This window comes from Pristis pectinata, chromosome 3 (assembly GCF_009764475.1).
Source record: "Pristis pectinata isolate sPriPec2 chromosome 3, sPriPec2.1.pri, whole genome shotgun sequence".
NCBI classification, from domain to species: Eukaryota; Metazoa; Chordata; class Chondrichthyes; order Rhinopristiformes; family Pristidae; genus Pristis; species Pristis pectinata.
The window spans coordinates 130030043-130052707 of record NC_067407.1 but is presented as its reverse complement, the minus strand read 5'-3'; the positions used below and the strand labels follow the sequence as shown (position 1 = coordinate 130052707).

General features: G+C 40.0%; 1 protein-coding gene across 2 annotated transcripts in view; it reads right to left on the bottom strand.

Annotated features, from left to right (window-relative positions):
• sdccag8 (SHH signaling and ciliogenesis regulator sdccag8) overlaps nucleotides 1-22665 on the bottom strand; it is a 312707-nt gene that overhangs the window by 258820 nt on the left and 31222 nt on the right. For both annotated transcript variants that reach the window (XM_052013084.1, XM_052013083.1), the window contains exons 4-8: nucleotides 18696-18806; nucleotides 10126-10251; nucleotides 8699-8863; nucleotides 7111-7175; nucleotides 5789-5977 (exon numbers count right to left, since the gene is read on the bottom strand). In XM_052013084.1, coding sequence (XP_051869044.1) covers nucleotides 5789-5977; nucleotides 7111-7175; nucleotides 8699-8863; nucleotides 10126-10251; nucleotides 18696-18806 — 656 coding nt within the window. The remainder of the gene's footprint in view (nucleotides 1-5788; nucleotides 5978-7110; nucleotides 7176-8698; nucleotides 8864-10125; nucleotides 10252-18695; nucleotides 18807-22665) is intronic.

The window sequence follows — 22665 nt, the reverse complement described above, 5'->3', positions numbered from 1 at the left end:
GTCGTAAAATGTAAACTGGCTGAGAGGGATAAAAGTGGGGTTTATAATTTTAACCACCTCAGAAATGCCTCAATGTTGTTCATGCACAATAAAGTGCAATAATTAGAAAAGTAAATAATATTTTGTCTCTCAAAATTTGAACAAACCATTCTTCTGAAATAGTTGGAAATGAGGGAAATTATAATGGAGTATGAAGGAATGGCAGAACAATTAAACATATACTTTGGTTCCATCTTCACAAAAGGAGGACACAAGCAACTCCAAGATATGTTAGGGAAACTAGAGTACAGTGAATTGGAGGGACTGCAGGAAATCAGTGTTAGTAGGGAAATAGGAAAATTAATTGGGCTACGGACTGACAAATCCTCAGGGACTGATACTCTACGTCCGAGTACTAAAAGAAGTGGCTCCGGTAATAGTGGATGCATTGGTGGTCATCTTCCAAATTTCATGAGATTCTGGAGCAGTTCTGACAGATTGTAGGATAGAAAAAGGAAAGGGGAAAATAGAGAATTATAAACCATTTAGCTTAACGTCAACAGTGGGGAAAATAATCAAATCTATTATGAAAGGTGCAATAACAGAACACTTGGAAAATATTAACAGGATTGGACTAATTTAGCATGGGATTATAACAAGAAAATCACTCTTTACAACCTTGCACCTTATTGTACTGCACTTTCTCTGTAACTGTGACACATTACTGTGTACTGTTATTGTTTTTACCCATCCTACATCAATGCACTCTGTACTAACCCAATGTAACTGCACTGTGTAATGAATTGACCTGTACAATCAGTGTGTAAGACACGTTTTTCACTGTACCTCGGTACAAGTGACAATAATAAACCAATACCAATACTGGCACTTTGAGGATGAAACTTGTAGAACAAAAAAAAGGGAGAACCAGTGGATGTGCTGAACGATAAATGTCACACAAAGAGGTGTGGAATTGAGGGCAATACAAGATCTTCTTTGTTAGTCACCTGTACATTGAAACACACAGTGAAATGCATCTTTTTTTGTGTAGAATGTTCTGGGGGCAGCCCCAAAGTGTTGCCACTCTTCTGGCACCAACATAGCATGCCCACAACTTCCTAACCTGTATGTCTTTGGAATGTAGGAGGAAACCAGAGCACCCGGAGGAAACCCACGCAGACACAGCGAGAAGGTACAAACTCTTACGGACAGTGGCCGGAATTGAACCTGGGTCACTGGTGCTGTAATAGCATTACGCTAACCGCTACACTACCGTGCCTGCTTATACTGGCATGGACTGAGATTTGGTTACTGGAAGCTGGAGACTTGGTTAAGGAAACAGAGAGAAGGAATACATCTTTTTTCCCTGGATGGCAGGCAGTGACTAGTGGGGTGTCTCAGGGATCAATGCTTGGGCCCTAGTTATTCACAATATTGATCAGTGAGATGGATGAGGAAACTAAACACAATGTCTCCAAGTCAATGGACAATACAAACTTGGGTTGGGAGTGGGTTTGCACAAGAGGATGTAGAGGCTCCAATGTGATTTAGAATCAGAATCAGATTTATTATCACCTACATATGACATGAAATTTGCTGTTTTGTGGCAACAATACAGTGCAAATACATAAAAATCTATAAATTACAAGAATAAATAAATAGTACCAAAAAAAATGGAATAATGAGGTAGTATTCATGGTTCATTCAGAAATCTGATGGCAGAGGGGAAGAAGCTGTTCCCGAATCATTGAATGTGGATCTTCAGGCTCCTGCACCTCCTTCCCGATGGTAGTAACTAGAAGAGGGCATGTCCCGGATGGTGAGGATCCTTAATGATACATGCCACATTTTTGAGGCACCACCTCTTGAAGATGTCCTCAATGATGGGAAGGGTTGTGTCCATAATGGAGCTGGCTGAGTCTACAACCCTCTGCAGCCTCTTGCGATCCTCTGTATTGGAGCCTCCATACCAGGCGGTGATGCAACCAGTCAGAATGCTCTCCATCGTACACCTATAGAAACCTGCAAGAGTCTTTGGTGACGTACCAAATCTCCTCAAATGCCTAATGAAGTAGAGCCACTGGCGTGCCTTCTTCGTGATTGCATCAAGTTGCTGGGCCCAAAATAGATCCTCTGAGATGTTGATGTCCAGGAACTTGAAGCTGCTCACCCTTTCCACTGCTGACCCCTCAATGAGGACTGGAGTATGTTTTCCCGACTTCCCCTTCCACAATCAGGTCCTTGGTCTTGCTGACGATGAGTGCGAGGTTGTTGTTGCGACACCACTCAACCAGCTGATCTATCTCACTCTTGCAAGCCTCCTCATTGCCATCTGAGATTCTACCAACAGTGATGTCATCTGCGAATTTACATATGTTGTTTGAGCTGTGCTTAGCCACATAGTCATGAGTGTAGAGAGAGTAGAGCAGTGGGCTAAGCACGGATCCTTGAGTGTGGTCTGTGTGGTAGTCAGCAAGGAGATGATGTAATTACTGATCCACACTGACTGTCGTCTCCCTATAAGGAAGTCAAGGATCCAGTTGCAGAGGGAGGTACAGAGGCCCAGGCTTTGAAGCTTGGTTATTAGTACTGAAGGAATGATGGTGTCAAACGCTGAGCTGTAATCGATAAATGTCTTGCGGTTGTCTAGGTGCTCCAAAGCAGAGTGGAGAACCAGTGAGATTGCGTCTGCCTGTTGTGGTGGTAGGCGAATTGCCATGGGACAAACAGGGCAATGTATGGAGGATGCAGATTAAACTTCAATATATGCAAGGTTATTATCCAAATGGTGACAGACTGGAAAATGGGAAGGTGCAAGATGACATGGTGGCTGTAGACCCAGTTGCTGGAAAAAAGCAAACAGATGGGAAAGGCATATTGTATATGGTCTTCATTTCAAGAGAGCTTGGGTGCAGGAGCAAGTGGTCTTGTTGTAGCTGCTCAGGGCCATAGTGAGACCTCATCTGGTGTTTTGGTCTTTTTAATCAAAGAAAGGATGGTTTTAGATGGAGGGAGTATCTCAAAGGTTTTCTAGATGGATTCCTGGAACAGCGGAACTGATATATTAGGAAAGCCTGGGTAGGTTGGTCCTATATGCACTGGAGTATGTAAGAATGAAAGGGAATTTGACAGAAATTCAACAGAACTAGACAGATTACACATTCCCAATGGCTGGAAAATCACCACCTCAGATACAGGGTGTGCCATTTAGAGCTGAAATCAAGAGAGATTTCCTCACCTAGAGAGTGGTGTATCTCAACCACAGGAGGAAGTGGAGGCCAATATATTCAAGAAGGAGGTAGATACATTTCTTAATGCTGAAGGGATAAAGAAACCTGGGGAGAAGGCAGAAGCGGGATAGCGAAGCAGATGGTCTTCTGCTTCTGGTGGAGGCAGGCCTAAGGGGAGAGATCTGCTCCTCTGCCTATTTTCCATGTTTCTATATAAAACAGACACACAACCACGAAGGAGGGTGCAGTATGAATGTGTGTTTTTGTTTGGGAAAAGTTAACTATTGTAAACTCACAGTATCAGATTAGAAGGAATTAAATCATCAGTTTAATTCATTTAGTAACAAAATTAGGGAAGTTGAAAATGCAAAAATAGCAGCTAGGAGAGCAGCTGCCTTACAGCACAGCAGACTCCGGTTCAATCCTGACCTCGAGTCTGGTCTGTGCAGTATTTGCACATTCTCCCTGTGGTTATGTGGAGGGTGCTCCAGTTATTTCCCACATCCCAAAGACGTGCATTTTGGTAGGTTAATTGACCAAAGTATGTAGGTGAGTGGTAGAATCCGAGGGGAGGTGATGAGAATGTGGGGAGAATAACAAGATTAAAGTAGGATTAGCGTAAATGGATGGTCAATGGTCAGTGTGGACTTGGTGGGGCAAAGAACCTGTTTCAGTGATCTCTCTCTGACTCTAATGATTCAAGCAAGTAACCTAAAATAAAAAAGTTATTTTGCAAAGATGTTCAGATCCTATCAGATTTCCCGTTCTACAAAATTTACTTGGAAAAGTCCCCAAATTTTTGTTTACAAATATCATTCACTTTATATCAGAGATAATCTAGGTGACCTGATTATCTCTATGTATCAGAAGTAAAGATGATCAATTCTACTATCTTCTGTAGTCATGTGCTACTTATTGTGAACCGTTTTAAATTTAGAAAACAAAGTTCTAATGTTGCAAAACAAATAATATAATCTAATAGAACTAGATACAAAAACCATGGGTTTGTACAATTGACCCTTCTTTCCACATGTCTGTATTTTCTTTTAAACAAAATACGAATCTAAAGCACTGTAAATTTTATTAACTTAGTACCCATTCCAATTATCAGCCAATCACTTAAAAAGTTAACATCGCAATCAAAGCCTGCACTCTTCAGAGCTTATTTTCTAGTACATTAGATTTTATTGCAAGAATAAACATTTTGCTCTTGGCAGCTGGTCTTTTAGATTCTTCTTGTGAGACTCATTACTTAGTTTAAAATACTGTGACTTTATAAACTGTCTGCGGGAACACTGCAAAAGATTACAGTCAACACAAGTTACTGATGAACTGTTGGTGGCTTAAAAAAATAACAATTTCCTTCCAAACTTTGATAACTGTCTTACAAACGAGGAAGGCTCTGAAATACAGGCACCCCCTCCCCCCTTTTTACAGTCATTCAGGTTACAGAAATTTGCCTTTACAGAATTCACAAATCACTATCCAAAAAGTTATGGACTAAAATTCACTCTTTCAGAATTTGTGAAAAAGGTAAATAAAAAAATATACAAAATTCATTTTTTCTCCCAACTTGCTTTTCTTAACACATGCCTAGATGACGCAGCTTCGTATTATGAAAATCACACTATGGACCATTTATGAGAATCCAAACCCCTCTTCCCCAAACCCCATGCCATTACAACCCACCCCCCCACCCCCGGGGTCACCTGTACATTGTTTATAAGTCTTGCAGAATTATTTTAAGAGACGGTTATCTCAAATTCGTTGAGCGCCTTTCAGCCCACCATCTTTTCTAGTATTTTATGGGGACAATAGTGAATACTGAAAATGGAGGAGAAAGTTAGCTTAAAAAAGCGTGGTCGAGGAGCTGTGTTTTGAGGAAACTTTCAGGAAAGAGGGACAAGAATGGTTTTGAGGAAAAGAAACAGAATTTCAGAATACAGAAGCAAGTTGACAGGGTTGTCCAAGGATATAGGAACATAAAGGGAATACACAAAATACCTGAACATAAAGGTGCGGGGAAAGAGAAAACTGATGAATGGAGCAAGGTTTGGGTGTGATTTAAAATCAAGGGAAATGATTTAAATTGGTGAACAGACAATTAACTGAAGTTATTAGGATTCTGGCATTAGTATAAGGGGGCTATAAATAAGAAGCGTCAGAAGAGCTCTGGGTTTACCCTTATATATCAGCGTTTTATAAAAGTCTAGAAAAATACTAGGAATAACAGATACATCCCAAAAGAGATGTTCAAGCTCTGTGTCTTGTTTGCCAGTTCATTAGCTGATGGCTGCTCTGAACTTCAACTTTATTTTCCTATCAATCTACAGCTGTCCAGTAAAAATCCATCTCATTCCAACTGCCCTAGCCACTACAGCCTTTTGTGGGAAGGATATATCCAATGTCTAATCCCTTCATGTTGAAATGTGGTCTGATCTCTCTCCTGATTGGGCTGGCTCCAATTTTGGATGATGTTCACCTATTGACGATTCCACATATATGTTAATTACTGAGCTGTAAAGCAAGAGAGGCTAGTTCTTAAACATCGAATTATATGTAATTTGATGCATACTTACTTTCTTAGCGCATCTATGGACTGCATGTGTACGTCACTATGAGTCCGGGCCATGACTGCCTCGTGCTGGGCACATTTCAAACACAAGCCCCCAACACGATCTGCATTGCCCGCAGCAAGCAACGACTCTTGATGCTTTAATCGTTCAATGAATTCTTGACATTGCTTTTGCGATTCCAATAGGTCTTTTCTAATACATAATCAGATAAGAAATGTTTTAATAATTACATTCTTTGTTGATTGCAAACAAAGGGAAGCAGAACCCAAACAAAGACGATAAATATGAAACTTCAATGATCATATGGGAAGGAAAATTCAATTGATTAATCTACACAAAGCCAACTATTTGAGGCCAACATTGCAGAGTAGCACAGAGACACCATAATTATAATCACTGCCATGAAAGGAGACCAATCTGATTGCACAACTACACAAGGGAGTCCTTGTTGTTTCCACAGAGAGTGGTCATTGCTCGAGTTCTACTCAATTGGTTCCTCCCAATGGCTCAATAGCTTCTTCCTGAATCCATCTAGAGAGGCACGTGATCCTTGTCTTGTGTCAAAACAAAGAGGAAAAACAAGGAGCAACACCAACCACTGTCTGTGACCTTTTTCCAACCTTGGTCAATTGAGAGATTATGGGGCATCCTCAAATTTGTCTGCATATGATTATTTCTTAATGGCAAGCAAGTTGTCATCTTGACCTATGACAACCAATCTCAGTGCAGACTGCTATTGTAGTATCCACTACACCTCATTGTGTAACATCCACTCTGACGTGGAATTCCCTGGCCCATGAATGCTCAAAATGGTGAAGCATTTGGGATGATGTTAAAAACCTCAAAACCATTTGCACATAGAAACCCAGCGTAAATGGCGAGAACAGTGCACCACCTCCCAAACTTCCCACCAACCTACAACCCCAAGCACCCCAAGAGTCTGCCATTCCCACATTGGCCTCAACAGCAAATACAAATTTTTTTAAAAATTACAGATGGTGGAAATCTGAAACAAGAACAGAAAATGTTAGAAACACTCAGCAAGTCAGGCAGTATCTGCAAAAGGAGAAGCAGTTAGAACACTTCATTTTCGACACGAAATGTTTCTCTTTCACCAAATGGTGTCTGACCTGGTGAGTGTCTCCAGCATTTTCTGTTTGCGGCTTTGTTTGCCATTTCAGAACCCACGGAACTAGAGTGGAGATAAATCACATTGATTCCAAGGAATGGAAGAGCAGCAATGGAACAGTATATAATGAGTGGTTATGCAAGTTCTATAATAAATAAAAAGGGATCTTTATTTCAGTTCGTCTCTATTCTATTACCTTAATAAGGAAACTTGAAGCTCCAGAGTTGCTGTCTTCCCTTGGTACAGAGTCTCTAGATTTTCCTGTAAAGGAAAATGAGGAAGTTTTGAAATGAGGTTTCCAATCACATTACAACTTAACTTGGTTCTAATGATAGGCCACTGACCAGAAACATTATACATTTCCTTCCATAATTGCTACCTAAACAGAGTATTGCTTACAATTATACTACTCTGAATCTCATGAATAGTTCCAGCCAGTAAATCAGCAATTTCCCCCAACTTCTGCTTAATCACTTATTTGAAGGCTACCCAGACAGAATGAACATTGAATTCTCCAACTTCCGGTAACTGGTTCCCCTCTGTCCCCTTTCTCTTTACTCCTGATCTGCCTGGCCCCCACTACCATGTCTCTTTCCCCTCTCCATCTGCCAATCACCGACACACTCCTCCCACTGGCTCCGCTCCCCTATTCTAATCCCATTTGCCAGCCTTATCCCCATATCCCTTGATACCCTGACTATTTAGATATCTGTCTATCTCCTCCTTGAATACCCCCACTGATCTGGCCTCCACTGCTGTGCGTGGCAAGGAGTTCCACAATTTCACCACCCTCGGGTAAAGAAACTTCTCCTCATCTCTGTCTTGAAACTGTACCCTCTAATTCTAAGATTGTGCCCTCTGGTCCTGGACACGCCCACCAAGGGAAACAGCCTAGCCACATCTACTCTATCCTTACCTGTCAACATTTTAAATGTCGCTACGAGGTCCCCTCTCATCCTTCTGTACTCCAGCGAGTACAGTCCAAGAGCCGACAAACGCTCATCATACTTAAGCCCTTTCATTCCTGGAATCATTCTCGTAAATCTCCTCTGAACCCTCTCCAACGTCAGCACATCCTTCCTAAGATGCGGAGCCCAAAACTGCGCACAGTATTCCAAATGAGGCCTCACTAGCGCCCCGTAGAGCCTCATCAACACTTACTTACTTTTATACACTATACCTCTCGAGATGAATGCCAACATAGCATTCGCTTTCTTAACCACCGATCCAACCTGGTGGTTAACTTTTAAGGTATCTTGTATGAGTACCCCCAAGTCCCTTTGTACTACCGCACTATCAATCTTCTCTCCTTCTAGATAATAATCTACCCGCTTATTTCTACTTCCAAAGTGTACAACTGCACATTTCTCAACATCGAGCATTTCTCAACATTTATTCCAAGCTTCACCTTTCTCTCCTATCAGATTCCATCATCTTCAGCCCTTTGTCACTTCCATCCATCACCTCCAAGCTTCTGATACTATTCCCAATCTCCCCACCTCTATCTGCCTATCATCACCTCATGCCCCCTGCCTGGATCCACCCATCAGCTGCCAGCTCTTGCTCCACCCCTTCTCTCCACCTTTTTATATTGGCTATCTCCCCTTTATCTTACAGCCCAGATGAAGGGTCTTGACCGGAAACGTTGACTGTCCATTTCCCTCCATAGATGCTGCCTGACCCACTGACTTCCTCCAGTGTTTTGTGTGTTGCTCTGGATTCCAGCATCTGCAGTCTCTCTCCAAAAAATAAGTTCACACACACACACACACACATGTACTCACTACTTCTAGTTGCCACTTTTTGACTTCTTCTGCAATAGCACTGCACTCTTGTTGTTGCAGAGTCAACCATGGCCGATTCTGTTGCTTTGCTGGTGAAGAAATCTCATGCACTTTTAGTGTTCTGGTAGGGCTTTGATCCACTGGGCAAGCAGCTTTTGAATGTTGCTGGTAAGGTTTGTAAAAGTTACCCAATGTTAGAAATCAGAAAAAAAACTTGAAGTGAACAATATATCTATCAGTGTATTTACCCATGGGGTACAAAAGGATTCAGCAAATATGTTTTGGAAGGAGTGCAGAGGGAACTAAGTGTTATCTGGGCCAAGAGACTTTGAAGACCAGAGACACTGCCCAAGAGCATAGGATAAGGAAAAATTTGAGAGAGGCATTCAAATTGTGGATAGGTTTGAAAGAGAGTTTGTAAGGGGAAAATGGTTTGCACTGCTGTTAGGATCAACACAGATTTGAGATAATTGATGAAAGAAGTTGGAGGAAAAAGAAAACTCAGAATTACTTTTCATGTGCTGTTATGATCAGGAAAGTCTGCTATAAAGGTGGTGGAAGCAATTCCACTAGTAGGTGGAAAAGTATCTTAATTTGGAAAAAAAAATCTGTGCTACAAGAACACTGAGACAGGATTAATTGGTCACTCTTTCAAAGTGCTAGCCATGAAAGGTTAAGTAGCCACCTTTGTGTTGTCTGTCTAAAAAGGGACCAAAATATAATCAAGGCACAAAATGAAGAATATGGTAAAGACATTAGGGTTAGTATTAAGAATATGAAACATATTTGTACCTGTCCATAAGTAATTTGATTTTACTAAATAATGCACTTTTTATAATTTAGGACTCAAACAACTGCAATGCTATGGTATTTGATGTCCAGAAGAACAATCTAATTTTACATGCAAATATCCTTTGCATTCTGGGAAATATTAATAATTTGAATATAGATAAAGAGCTCCCTTCCTCAGAAATGCAGCACACAATAAACTACATTGATGTCTCCTGAGGTTTTTGTGTCTCATGCACCCATCATAACCAGACATTCAGCTCTCAGCAAATGAATCAAGTCAGAAAACTTTTGAACAGATCAACTAACAAATGTGAGTGCTACTGAGCAACCCACCTCGGATGACCTGGTTGAGTTTAGAAATTCATTCTGCATGGAAGTTTCAACACAATGGAATCTATTAGGCCACTGTGGAATTGAGAAAATAATTCATGCAAGTATTCATGTAAAATATGCTCAGGACAATGACCGCTGTCTTAGTCTGCCATATCTCCGCATACCAAGCACAAAATACAAGCAAATACCTCATTCTAAAACTTAGTTTTATGAAACTCTCATTTAACTATAATTTAGAAACAAATTTAGTGTTCTTAAATTTAGTAGAAAAATACAGTATGTCCTGGGAGATTCAGACTTACTGAAAAAGAGGGCACTGATGGTTCATTCACAGCATCACAAGTTGTTCTTGATTTCAGATCTTCCCGAAGTTTTTCATTTTCAACCACAACCACCTGCACCCGCTGCTTTACTCGTGCAAACTCCTCCTGAATTGATAAATACAGAACGTGGCATGCCAGTCATTTAATAATGAATGAACTGAAATTAGTGTCTATGCTACCATCAGTAGTAAAGAATATTTAAAATTACCTTTTTCCCCCATTCATAATTAAAGTGATGACGAATATTGGATTTATAAAATTAGGCTATTTTGAACATTTTGCTCAAATTTGCTGTACAAACCTGAAATGACACTTTCTTGAAATGTACTAAATTTTACTGTGATGTGAGAATATTAAACTTCTATAATTCACCTGGAAACCCTAATTAATAATATCACCATAATAGTTGAAACCGATGATGTCTGTGGCAATTTAAAATGTCAACATATTGCTTGCTTTACGTACAGTCATCTTGAAACTATTCAGTGGGCAATTAAACCATCATGTAAAGTGATTTGTATGCATTGTATACATCAACTACAGTGTGATGTGATATGAATTATAAGATTAAGGAAACCTATTTGGCTACACTGATATTTAACTTGAATATATGTTGCATTTTCAAACCCTTTCATCTTGTTGAGTCTCCACTTTAACCAACATATAAGTTATGAATGGAAGAATAATTCAATATATATTTTTTAAATATGTACATGTGCAATTTCTCTATTGAACTTGTATTTTAAAACACAACAAAATCTGAACAAAAATATTCAAAATAGATGTTTTTAAGTATTTCATCATATTGAAATTTCCAGTTTATTGTGTTCAGGAGAATTTATTTTTGGTACGAATGCAACGACAATCTTCAAGCATCAGGATTGGAGTTATAATGCTACCTTCCCACCCCCACCCCCCACTCCCCCAACTTAGTAACAGCCAAGTCACTATTAATTGAATATTGCAGACAAGTGAAAAGTCAGAGGAAATCCTTCCCATGAATCTGTAATTTGATGGATTGTAGCAATGCCCCTACAGATTTGAATGTGGCTTTTAAATTTCTTTTATTATTAAAAGGATAAAGCTGAAGTAATATAGTTTAGTTATTTCACATTTTGATGGATAAATTTCACATTGCAAGAGATTCACAAAATTGCAACATTATTTTATGAAGTTAGTTTATAAATTGTATGTATTACCTTTAAAGTCATGACACTGTTAACTGGTAAAATTTCTGAAAATTGTTTTATTTCTTGCACTTTTAACTTCCAATATTAACTGCACTTTTAATCTTCAGTTCCCCCTATTCAGGGCCCCACACATTTTTTTTTATTCCTAGGGGGAAAAAATCAATTAATTTGTACATCTACCAATTAGTGCATTACACTCTCGGTCCACAATGTGGTATCTTCTGAAATAGGACGACAGAACAGATGGGGTGACCACTTCTGCACTTAGACTGGAAGCATGGCCCCAGGTTTCTGGTCACCTATAACTTTATCCCTGAGCACATTATTCCCAATCTTACAGTTCCCATGAAGATACAAATTATCTAGAAGCACAGTATCTCATCTTTTGACTATGCACATTGGATTTTTCCAGGTTCCACAAGGTCTCTGGAATTCCTACTTATGCTTGATCTAAATCCATTTTTATTTACTCAACTCACCACCATCCCTTTTTGCCTTGGACCATCATTCCTTCTGTCATTTCATATCTGTTGCCTTCCATTCTATTAAAAACCTTTGTGTTATTTGCTCCCCTTTTGCCTTTCTCCCCATCTTAAAAGAAGCTCTTTATATGTCTGCTTTTTTCCACTTCATTACTTGAGACATTAATTCTGGTTTCTTTCTTCATAACTGTTTCTGACCTGCTAAGTATTTCCATCATTTCCTGCTTTCATACCATAATTTGACAGTAACTTTTGGTCTATTATTTCATAAACTTCACAGCAATGTTGATCAAGATAAAAAAAAATTAATTTAACATTAATGGGACATGTCCTCTTCTCATTACTACCATGAGGGAGGGGGTACAGGAGCCTGAAAGACCCACACTCAATGATTTAGGAACAGCATCTTCCCCTCCGCCATCAGATTTCTGAATGGTCCATGAACACTACTTCACTATTGTTTTTTTTGCACTGTTTATTTTGTAATTTATAGTAATTTGTGTCTTTGCAATGTACTGCCGCAAAAGAACAAATTTCATGGCATACAAGTCAGTGATAATAAGTCTGATTCTAACGGCAACACTGCAATTGGACTTTTACCCTTTTTCCTGTTGAGATTTTCCATAGTTTTTGCTGAATTATCATCATTAAATAAGGCATAAAGCATTTTGAGAAACAAAGACCATGAGGCTATACAGATCATGTATTTCAAACAATTCATTGGTTAGTAAGATAATAAAAATGGAAAGGAAGTCAAAAAAACACATTACAATGCATTCTCTGTATATGATTTGGCAATAGGGGTAGGCAACTCAGAAATTCATGACTGCTCCATCATTTAATAAGATCACAGCAGATCTGATTGCAATCTCAACTCTGCATTTTCATCACTCGCTTGCTTATTATGTACTTATCTGCCTCTGCTTTAAAAATACCCAAAGGTTCTACTTTGACCACCCTTTGAGGAAGAGTTCCAAAGACTCAAACCTCAAGAGAAAAATCTTTACCTCATTTGTTTTAAATGAACAGCCCCTCAGTCTTAAACAGTGATTCCTACTTCTAGATGCTCCCACAAGAGGAAGTATCCCATCCACAATGGCAACATCCCTCAGGATCATATATGCTTCAATCAAATCACCTTTCAGGTTTTCCAAGGTCCAGTAGAATCAAGCCAAGCCCATCCTTTCTTTTCTCCTAAGGCAACCCACCCATTCCACATGCAAGACTGCTTCTAATGCAATGCCATTTTTCCATAAATAAAGAGACCAACACTGTATGCAGCACTCCAAATATGATTTTAACAGGTCCCCATAAACCTGAAGCACAACCTCCACGTGGAAGACACCAGCAACATGCCAAAAATTCAAGCGTCAGGGGACAAAAGTGAGTGTAGTCGCTATTACTAAGGAGAAGGTGCTTGGGAAACTGAAAGGTTTGAAGGTAGATAAGTCACTACGCCCCAGGGTTCTGAAAGTGGTGGCTGAAGAGATTGTGGAGGCATTAGTAGTGATCTTTTAAGAATCACTGCAGTCAGGAATGGTTCCAGATGACTGGAAAAATCGCAAATGTCACTCCACTCTAAGAAGGGAGGCAGGCAAAAGACAGGAAATTATAGGCCAGTTAGCCTGACTTCAGTGATTGGTAAGATGTTAGAGCCAATTTTTAAGGATGAGGTTTTGGGGTACTTGGAAGTGCATGACAAAATGGACTGAAGTCAGAATGGTTTCCTTAAGGGCAGATCTTGCCTGACAAATCTCCTTAAAATCCTTTGAGGAAGTAACAGGCAGGATAGACAAAGGAGTCAGTGGATGTTGTTTACTTGGATTTTCAGAAGGCCTTTGACAAGGTACTGCACATGAGGCTGCTAAACAATATAGAAGCCCATGGTATTACAGGAAAGGTACTAGCATGGATAGAAGATTGGCTGACTGGCAGAAGGCAAAGGCCTTTTCTGGCCGGCTGCTGGTGTTCCTCAGGGGTCGGTGTTGGGTCCACTACTTTTCATGTTATATGCGAATGAACTGATTGATGGCTTAGTGGCCAAGATTGCGGATGATACAAAGATAGGTGGAAGGGCAGGTAGTGTTGAGGAAGCAGGAAGACTGCAGAAGGGCTTGGACGGGTTGGGAGAATGGGCAAAGAAGTGCCAGATGGAATACAGCGTAGGGGAGTGTATGGTTATGCACTTTGGTAGAAGGAATAAAGACAGACTATTTTCTAACCAGGACCTAATGCAGAAATTGGAGGTGCAAAGCGACTTGGGAGTTCTAGTGCAGGATTCCCTAAAGGATAACTTGCAGGTTGAGTCAGTAGTGAGGGTTGGTCAGACCACATCTGGAGTATTGTGAGCAGATTTGGGCCCCTAACGAAGAATGTGCTGGCATTAGAGAGGGTCCAGAGGAGATTTATGAGAATGATCCCAGGAACGAAAGGGTTAACATATGAGGAGCATTTAATAGCTCTGGGCCTGGTTTAGAAGGATGAGGGGGATCTCATTGAAACCCACTGAATATTGAAAGGCCCAGAAAGAGTGGACATGGAGAGGATGTTTCCACTAATGGGAGAATCTAGCAATAAATAATATTGTTAGCATTTATAATCATTTGTTGTATGCAAATCTTGCACTGGGAAACCCAGATGCCTCCGCAGCTCAGATCATCAAATCTATTTAAAAGATATGCTTCTATTTTTATTTACCTCTCTAAATAGATAATTTCACATTTCCTATATACTGCAGTTACCAGATCTATAGTCACTCTTTTAACCCATTTATTTATACCTATTGTAACCACCTTATGTCCGTTTTACAACTTACTTTTCTACCTACCTTTGTATCATCAGAAAATTTAGCAACCATATCTTCAGTGCATTCAAAGAGGAGGCCCCAGCATAGATTTCTGTGGTGAGAGAAACAAAGGACTGCAGATGCTGGAATCTGGATGAAACTATGATGCTGGAGGAACTCAGCAGGGCAGGAAGCATCCGTGGAGAAAAGCAGGTGGTCAACGTTCGGGTCAAGACCCTTCTTCAGGACTGAAGATAGCAAAAAAAAAGGGAATCCCAATATATAGGAGAGAAAAGCAGAGCAGTGATAGGTGGACAAAAGAGGGGAGGTGGGATGGGCACAAGGTGGTGATAAGTAGATGCAGGTAAGAGATAGTGATTGGCAGGTGCAGGGGAGGAGGGGAGAGCAGATCCAGCTGGAGATGGGTCAAAAGGCAAGGAGAGAAAAAAAGGGGTTAAAAGGGGTTAGAGAGATAGGCAAGGAAAGGGAAGAAAAGAAGAGGCATGGTTTGGGGGGGGGGGGGTAAAAGAGAGAAGGATGGAGGAGGAGGGGTGTGGCATATTGCTCGTTACATCTCGTCAATGAAAAACATTTATGCCCCTTCTCAGTTTCCCATTATCAAGATAACCTTCCATCCAAGCCAATAAGTTACTTCTGACATCATGAGCTTTATTTTGCATTAACAACTTTTGCCATTGCACCTGATCAACTGCCTTCTGGAAATCCAAGAACAGGCTCCCCCTTTATCCACAGCACCTATTACTTCCTCAAACAACTTAACAGACACGATTTCTCACAACCATCCAAGTGAAATTTCTTCTCATTGTCCCTAATGGTCAACTCATCATGAGACAATGCCTTCTAATTCTAGACTCTCCAGTCTAAGGAGACATCTCTCCACCAGCTACCACTCTCTTATACTTCTAAACTCCAGTGAATGCAAACTCATCTTACTCAATCATTCCTCACACTGTGATCCCTCACCTTATGGATTAATCCTGAAAATTCATACGAATCTTAAAACACTACACTATACCCATCCTGTCCCCCACACGTTTTAACTTCCCATGGAGACAAAAGAACAGCAGGAACATGATGGTTTTTTCAGGCAGATTTATAAACAAGTGTTCAGAGATTTGTCTGCAGAAGTACCAACCATCACAAATTTGAATTAAATACATCATCTTTAAGAATGTGGATTTCAAAATGGCAAATATTGTTCTTAGACTACTGATAAATGACATTTGTTTGTGGAAATATAAATAGTCACTGACATTAATCAGGAAAGCAGGCAGAGAGAAAAAAAAACTAGATAAATGTAGGTGCCAAGTGGATATATTATTTATGATTAGAAATTTATTATAGAAAGCAAAAGTTGATTTACCCGAAGTTTTTTTTAATAACTGAAAATAGCTGATTTTGATCCAGAGAAAAACTAAATAAGTACCCACAAACTGAACTATAAATCAAAACTGAAAAATTCAAGCCCTTTACAAGGAAATTTTGCATCTGGTATCAAGTATGTGAAAAATAACAATTTGTTTTTGAAGCCGTTTCCTTCGTATTTTTGCCAAGGGTGTTGCCAAACATAGATGCAATTCAGCTATAATTTCAAAAGCAGTAACCCAATTTCCCGTGTTGGTCTTAGCTCCAATAGCAAGAAATTAAGTCAGTTGGATAGGGCAGTGAAGGAGGCATATGGCATGCTTGCCTTCATAGGTTGGGACATAGAATATAAAAGTTGGTACATTAGGTTTCAACTTTACAAAACACTGATTACACTGCACTTGGAGTATTGTGTGCAGTTCAGGTCACCACACTAAAAGAAAAGATGCAATTGTACTGAAGCAAGTGCAAAGGAGATTCATCAGGATGTTGCTCAGAAGAGGAGGAGGAGTCAAATACAGTCGCTATATTTAAGAGACATTTAGACAGGCATTTAAATCGGCAAGGCATTGAACGATACAGAGCAAAGTGGGAAGACAGGATTAGTGTAGATGGACAAAAGATATCATCATGGACGTGGTGGGCTATATCAGTCAATTAAATAGATAATTAACAACTTGGTTGCATGCCATGGGAGTATAGTATTGCTGTATATTATCAGTGGGTCACTTCAAGACAATGAAATAGACTGCATTCTTCCAGCTTATCAGTCACTTCCTCCCCTTTGGTCCGCCTGACCTCTTCTAGGAGCTTGTCATCATTCACATCTGGATCTCCAGATAACTCACACTGTTGCACTAGACTGGCACACACAGAGTTGAAACATGGAATCTATAAAGGATTTAAAACCTAAAAACGCTAAAAATACAAGCAGGTCAATTGTTATGAGAGATATCAACCTGAAATAATAACTGTTTCTTCCCCTAAAGATGCCTCCTGAACAGTTGAGTATTTCCAGCATTGTTTGTCCTTATTTTGGAGTTCCAGCATCTACGGAATTTTGCTTTTGATATACTTACCAGGTATCAGTCACATGGAATGGCATTGAAGACTACTTTATAGGTGCTGCCACAGAGTCATCTGTAAACCTCCTCAATCAGTATATTCATAGTCAGTGTTATCACAATGCCTCATTCCAATGCTTTAGTGTACTTTCTCTAATTGGGCTTGTGAAAATTCCACTGTTTCTTCTTGGAGTTTTTGATGATGGAGAGATTGAGTTCAGTGTGGGTCAATGATAGCCTACCAAGAATGTGCTTGAAAAAAAATAACTAAATTTTAAGCAGTTGACAGAAGCACCCACTGGGAGGATTTTTCCAAGTGGAGTTTCAGTCAATTCTAATAGCATTTGCTGCTGACTGTAAAACATGGCCATTATATCTGTCAGCTAATTCTGGGAAAACTGTAAGGGCAAGACATAAGCTTTTTCTGTTACCTTCCTGCCATCCACATGCCTGCTGACCACCATGCGCAGATCCCATCTTTAAATATTTTTCCAATGCAAACAGTGTCAGGTTTGAGCTGACAAATGGTCAAAGCAGTCAACCGGTATCATTTGGGTCTATGAAATGAGAAGTGTAGAAGATTATGGTCATGGGCTAGCTAACAAGGATACAAGTTTAGCCATTTGCTTGCTCCAAAGCAAATCAATGAATCAGAGCACTGGAATGCAATAAAAAGATTTAGATATGAAAATAATGTCATCTTTATAATTTGGGAAACCAGTGGACAAGTGCATATTTTCAAGCATCTTCTCTTCAATGTGGCCACAAAGGACCCACACCCTGCCTGATGCTGCAGATGATGATTGCATATCACCTTCCCTTACAATAATGTATTATTGAGTATATAATAATGAGTCCATGTGATAGGCCTGGAATGGCTAGGAGTGACTGTGAAATGGAATATCGGTGGCTGAGTGCTATAGGCAATGTGTGTGATCTTAACAACATGCACAAGATTGTTAAACTCATCTTGCAGTTGGCCCATGTACCTTCCTGGCTACCTGCCGAGTGGTATTTTAGCCTAGATCTTTTCTTCAATGTGGTCATATCATTTGTGTGGTTCACCTTTTTGTTAACATCTTTATGTTTTGTTAACGTAACAGTGGTTAGTGGGGTCTAATGCAAATAAAGGTCACAATTGGCGCCGCATAAACACTTAAATTATTGCACAATGTGCATCACCGGTGTTGTGACAATATGGAGCAAATCTCCTATTAAGTAACAATTCAGTGCATGTACAATTGAGTTTCTGGCCCCATATCTTCATATTCACATGGACTGAACTATAGAATAGACATTAGTCGGTAGAAAAATTAAAAATGGATTGGGAATATTGAAAACATTATAATATTTAGGAAAAGGAATAAAATCCTTCTGGATCTTCAAAGAAAATAGGGGAGAGAAAGATTCTTTTGCTTAATCTGATTTTTTTCCTGTTTGTTCATTCAACGGATACCAACTGTAGAAGTGCTTAAAATTTAATTTGGCACATAAGAATAAATTATAGTTGGAATATAGAATTATTTTACTATATTGTCCCAGCAGAAAAAAAAATTACATTTTGTCAAAGATACTAACTCTGAAAACACAAAGGGTTCACCCCTCGTGAATAATTTGAGAAATAAGTACACATGCAACTAACCTTGAAAAGCTTGACCTCTGCCTCCAAATGTTGAATGTATTCTGACTGGCCATTAAGAATAGGTACCAGATCCTGAACAGATGGTGAGTGATCAGAATCTTTTCTTGGTCTCTGTATGTGAAAAGAATCAAATCTTTATAAACAATTATTTTCTATTTATCAAACTTCACAATTCAAATGATTGATTTCCTACATCATTTATTCTCCCGTCTATTCTTATAGGATCTTGTAATGTTCCAAATTCATGCAAATGAATCTACTGATGAAGAGTTAGTAATTTCATTTTACATCAGAAATGTGACCCTTTGTCATGGTCACTAAACAAAGAGGGGGCCTAATGAGTTTTGCTACTTTGTTTTGCAAGATGTAGTTCAAATAAATAGTTTGTTTTTATATATACACACACACACACACGCCTATTTTACTGATGTCTTAGTTTTCATATGTTTGCTGTAATGAACAACGTTGTAAAAACTATAAGTGCAAACACAACAGATATTAACTCTATTAAAATGGTGCAAGGCTGAGAAGCAAAGCATAATGCTCAGTTATATCAAAAAGAATGCTAACTGCAAATAAACTGAAACAAGGTTAGGTTAAAACCTTGCAGAATGTGAAAGTCAGCACACTCATTTAGACTGTGATGTCATGTTTCAAGCAGATAGGTTGTCTCAGACAGAACAAGTACATTAAAATCCACCAGGAACATGCTACCAATGCATGGTACTTGAAACAAACAAACTAGGATCAGAACATAGGGTCAGAATGCCAATTAACAGATACAGAGCACAAAGGGGAGATACAGATACAGAGCACAAACAATCAAAAAGGGCCAAGCCACTGAAGCAAGTAAGATGTGTGACAGAATTCTAGACCATTTGTGAAAGGATACCACTCCAGGAGTAGTTCAGTGTGTAAGCGAGTACACAACGATAAGGAGTTGCTCAATCTACAAAAGAGATGGGACAAGTAATAAATGAAACACAAGATGTATTTTTGAAAGGATAGCAATAAGTAACCTCTGGAAATTGGTAGTTACCAGGTAAGATCAAAGAGTAAGACTGTTGGAGACAAAGATGCGAGCATAACCATCTCTCTTCCCCCCTCTCCCATCGGGCAGAAGATACAAAAGCCTGAAAGCACATACCACCAGGCTCAAGGACAGCTTCTATCCTGCTGTTATCAGACTATTGAACGGTTCCTCAGTATGATAAAATGGACTCTTGACCTCACAATCTACCTCGTTATGACCTTGCATCTTATTGTCTACCTGCACTGCACTTTCTCTGTAGCTGTAACACTTTATTCTGCAGTCTGTATTGTTTAACATGTACTACCTCAATACACTGTGTAATGAATAGATCTGTATGATCGGTATGCAAGGCAAGTTTTTCCACTGTACCTCAGTACAAGTGACAATAACAAACTAATTCCAATAGGAAGGGAATCTGCAGTTAACAGAAAAAAAGCCACTCCATAAGCACTCAAAGTGAGTCTCTGAGGTCTCAAGGAGCTGACAGTGACTAGCACATCTGCATGGGTCGTTTCTGTGTGGGTTTCCTCCGGGTGCTCTGGTTTCCTCCCACATTCCAAAGACGTATGGGTTAGGAAATTGTGGGCATGCTATGTCGGCACTGGTAGCGTGGCAACACTCGCGGGCTGCCACCAGAACACTCTTCACAAAAGATGCATTTCACTGTGTGTTTCGATGTACATGTGACTAATAAAGATATCTTCTGAATTGTTCAGTAGAACATAGAACAGTACAGCACTGGAAGGTCATTCGGCCCACAATGTTGTGCCAATTTATATTAAATGTCCTCCTCCAGTGTATCATCCATATCCCTCCATATTCATGCATCTATCTAAAAGCCTCTTAAACTCCATCAAACTGCCTGCTTCCACTACTACCCCTGGTAACCCATTCCAGGCACCTGCCACACTCTGCATAAAAAATTTGCCCCGCATGTCGCCTTTAAACTTCCCCCCTCTAACTTTAAAAGCATGTCCTCTGATGTATGACATTTCTACAGTTGGGAAAAGATTCTGATTGTCTACCCTATCTGTGCCTCTCAAAATTTTAAAAATCTCTATCAGGTCTCCCCTCAGCCTCTGATGCTCTCAGGAGAACAACCCAAGTTGGTCTGACCTTTCCTTATAGCTCATACCCTCTAACCCAGGCAGCATCCTGGTAAACTTCTTCAGCACCCTTTCCAGTCTCCACATCCTTCCTATAACGGGGTGACCAGAACTGCACACAATACTCCAAGTGCAGTCTGACTAAAGTTTTATAGAGCTGCAGCATGACTTCCTTACTCTTATACTCAGCACCCCTACCCATGAAAGCAAGCATGCCATATACCTCATCCACTTGCATGGCCACTTTCAGTGAACTATGGACCTGGACCCCAACATCCCTCTGTACCTCAATGCTATTAAGGGGCCTACCATTTACTGTATACTTTTTCCTTTCATTTGACCTTCCAAAGTGCAACACCTCACACTTGCCCAGATTAAACTAGAATTGTTGGGGGGTGGGATCTGAACTGGAGAGACTGGGGAAGAGGTGTTTGGCTTTCAAATAGAGAAAGTTTGTAGTCGGTACGAGAGGGAGGATAGGCAGGTGATAGAGAAGGGACGTGCTCAGACCGACGGTTTGAGATGTGTCTATTTTAACGCAAGGAGTATTGTGAACAAGGCAGATGTGCTTAGAGCTTGGATAAGTACTTGGAGCTACGATGTGGTGGCCATCACAGAGACTTGGATGCTTAGGGACAGGAATGGTTACTTCAAGTACCAGGTTTTAGATGTTTCAGAAAGGACAGGGAGGGAGGCAAAAGAGGTGGGGGAGTGGCACTGTTGATCAGAGATAGTGTCACGGCTGCAGAAAAGGTGGACGTCATGGAGGGACTGTCTACGGAGTCTCTGTAGGTGGAGGTTAGGAACAGGAAGGGGTCAATAACTGGGTGTTTTTTTTTAATATATATAGGCCACCCAATAGTAACAGGGATATTGAGGAGCAGATAGGGAAGCAGATCCTAGAAAGGTGTGATAATAGCAGTTGTTTTGATGTGAGATTTTAATTTCCCAAATATCAATTGGCATCTCCATACAGTGAGGGGTTTAGATGGGGTAGAGTTTGTTAAGTGTGTTTAGGAAGGATTCTTGACACAATATGTAGATAAGCCTACAAGAGGAGAGGCTGTGCTTGATTTGGTATTGGGAAATGAACCTGGTCAGGTGTCAGATCTCTCAGTGGGAGAGCATTTTGGAGATAGAATTATGATCACTATCTCCTTTACAATAGCATTGGAGAGACATAAGAACAGAGACTAGAAAGGCGTTTAGTTGGAGTAAAGGGAATTATGAGGGTCTCAGACAGGAAATTGGAAGCTTAAATAGGGAACAAATGTTCTCAGGGAAAAGAAATGTGGCAAATATTCAGGGGACATTTGTGTGGAGTTCTGCATAGGTACGTTCCAATGAGACAGGGAAGTTACGATAGGATACAGGAACCCTGGTGTACAAAGGCTATAATAAATCTAGTCAAAAGGAAAAGAAGAGCTTATAAAAGGTTCAGAGAGCTAGGTAATGTTAGAGATCTGGAAGAGTATAAGGCTAACAGGAAGGAGCTTAAAAGAAATTAGGAGAGCCAGAAGGGGACATGAGAAGGCCTTGGTGGGCAGGATTAAGGAAAACCCCCAAGGCATTCTTCAAGTATGTGAAGAGCAAGAGGATAAGATGCGAAAGAATAGGACCTATCAAGTGGAACAGTGAGAAAGTATGTATGGATCCGGAAGAAATAGCAGAGGTACTTAATGAATACTTTACATCAGTATTCACTATCGAAAAAGATCTGGTGATTGTAGTGAGGACTTGCAGCAGGCTGAAAAGCTTGAGCACGTAGATATTAGGAAAGAGGAGGTGCTGGAACTTTCAGAAAGCATCAAGTTGGATAAGTCACTGGGAC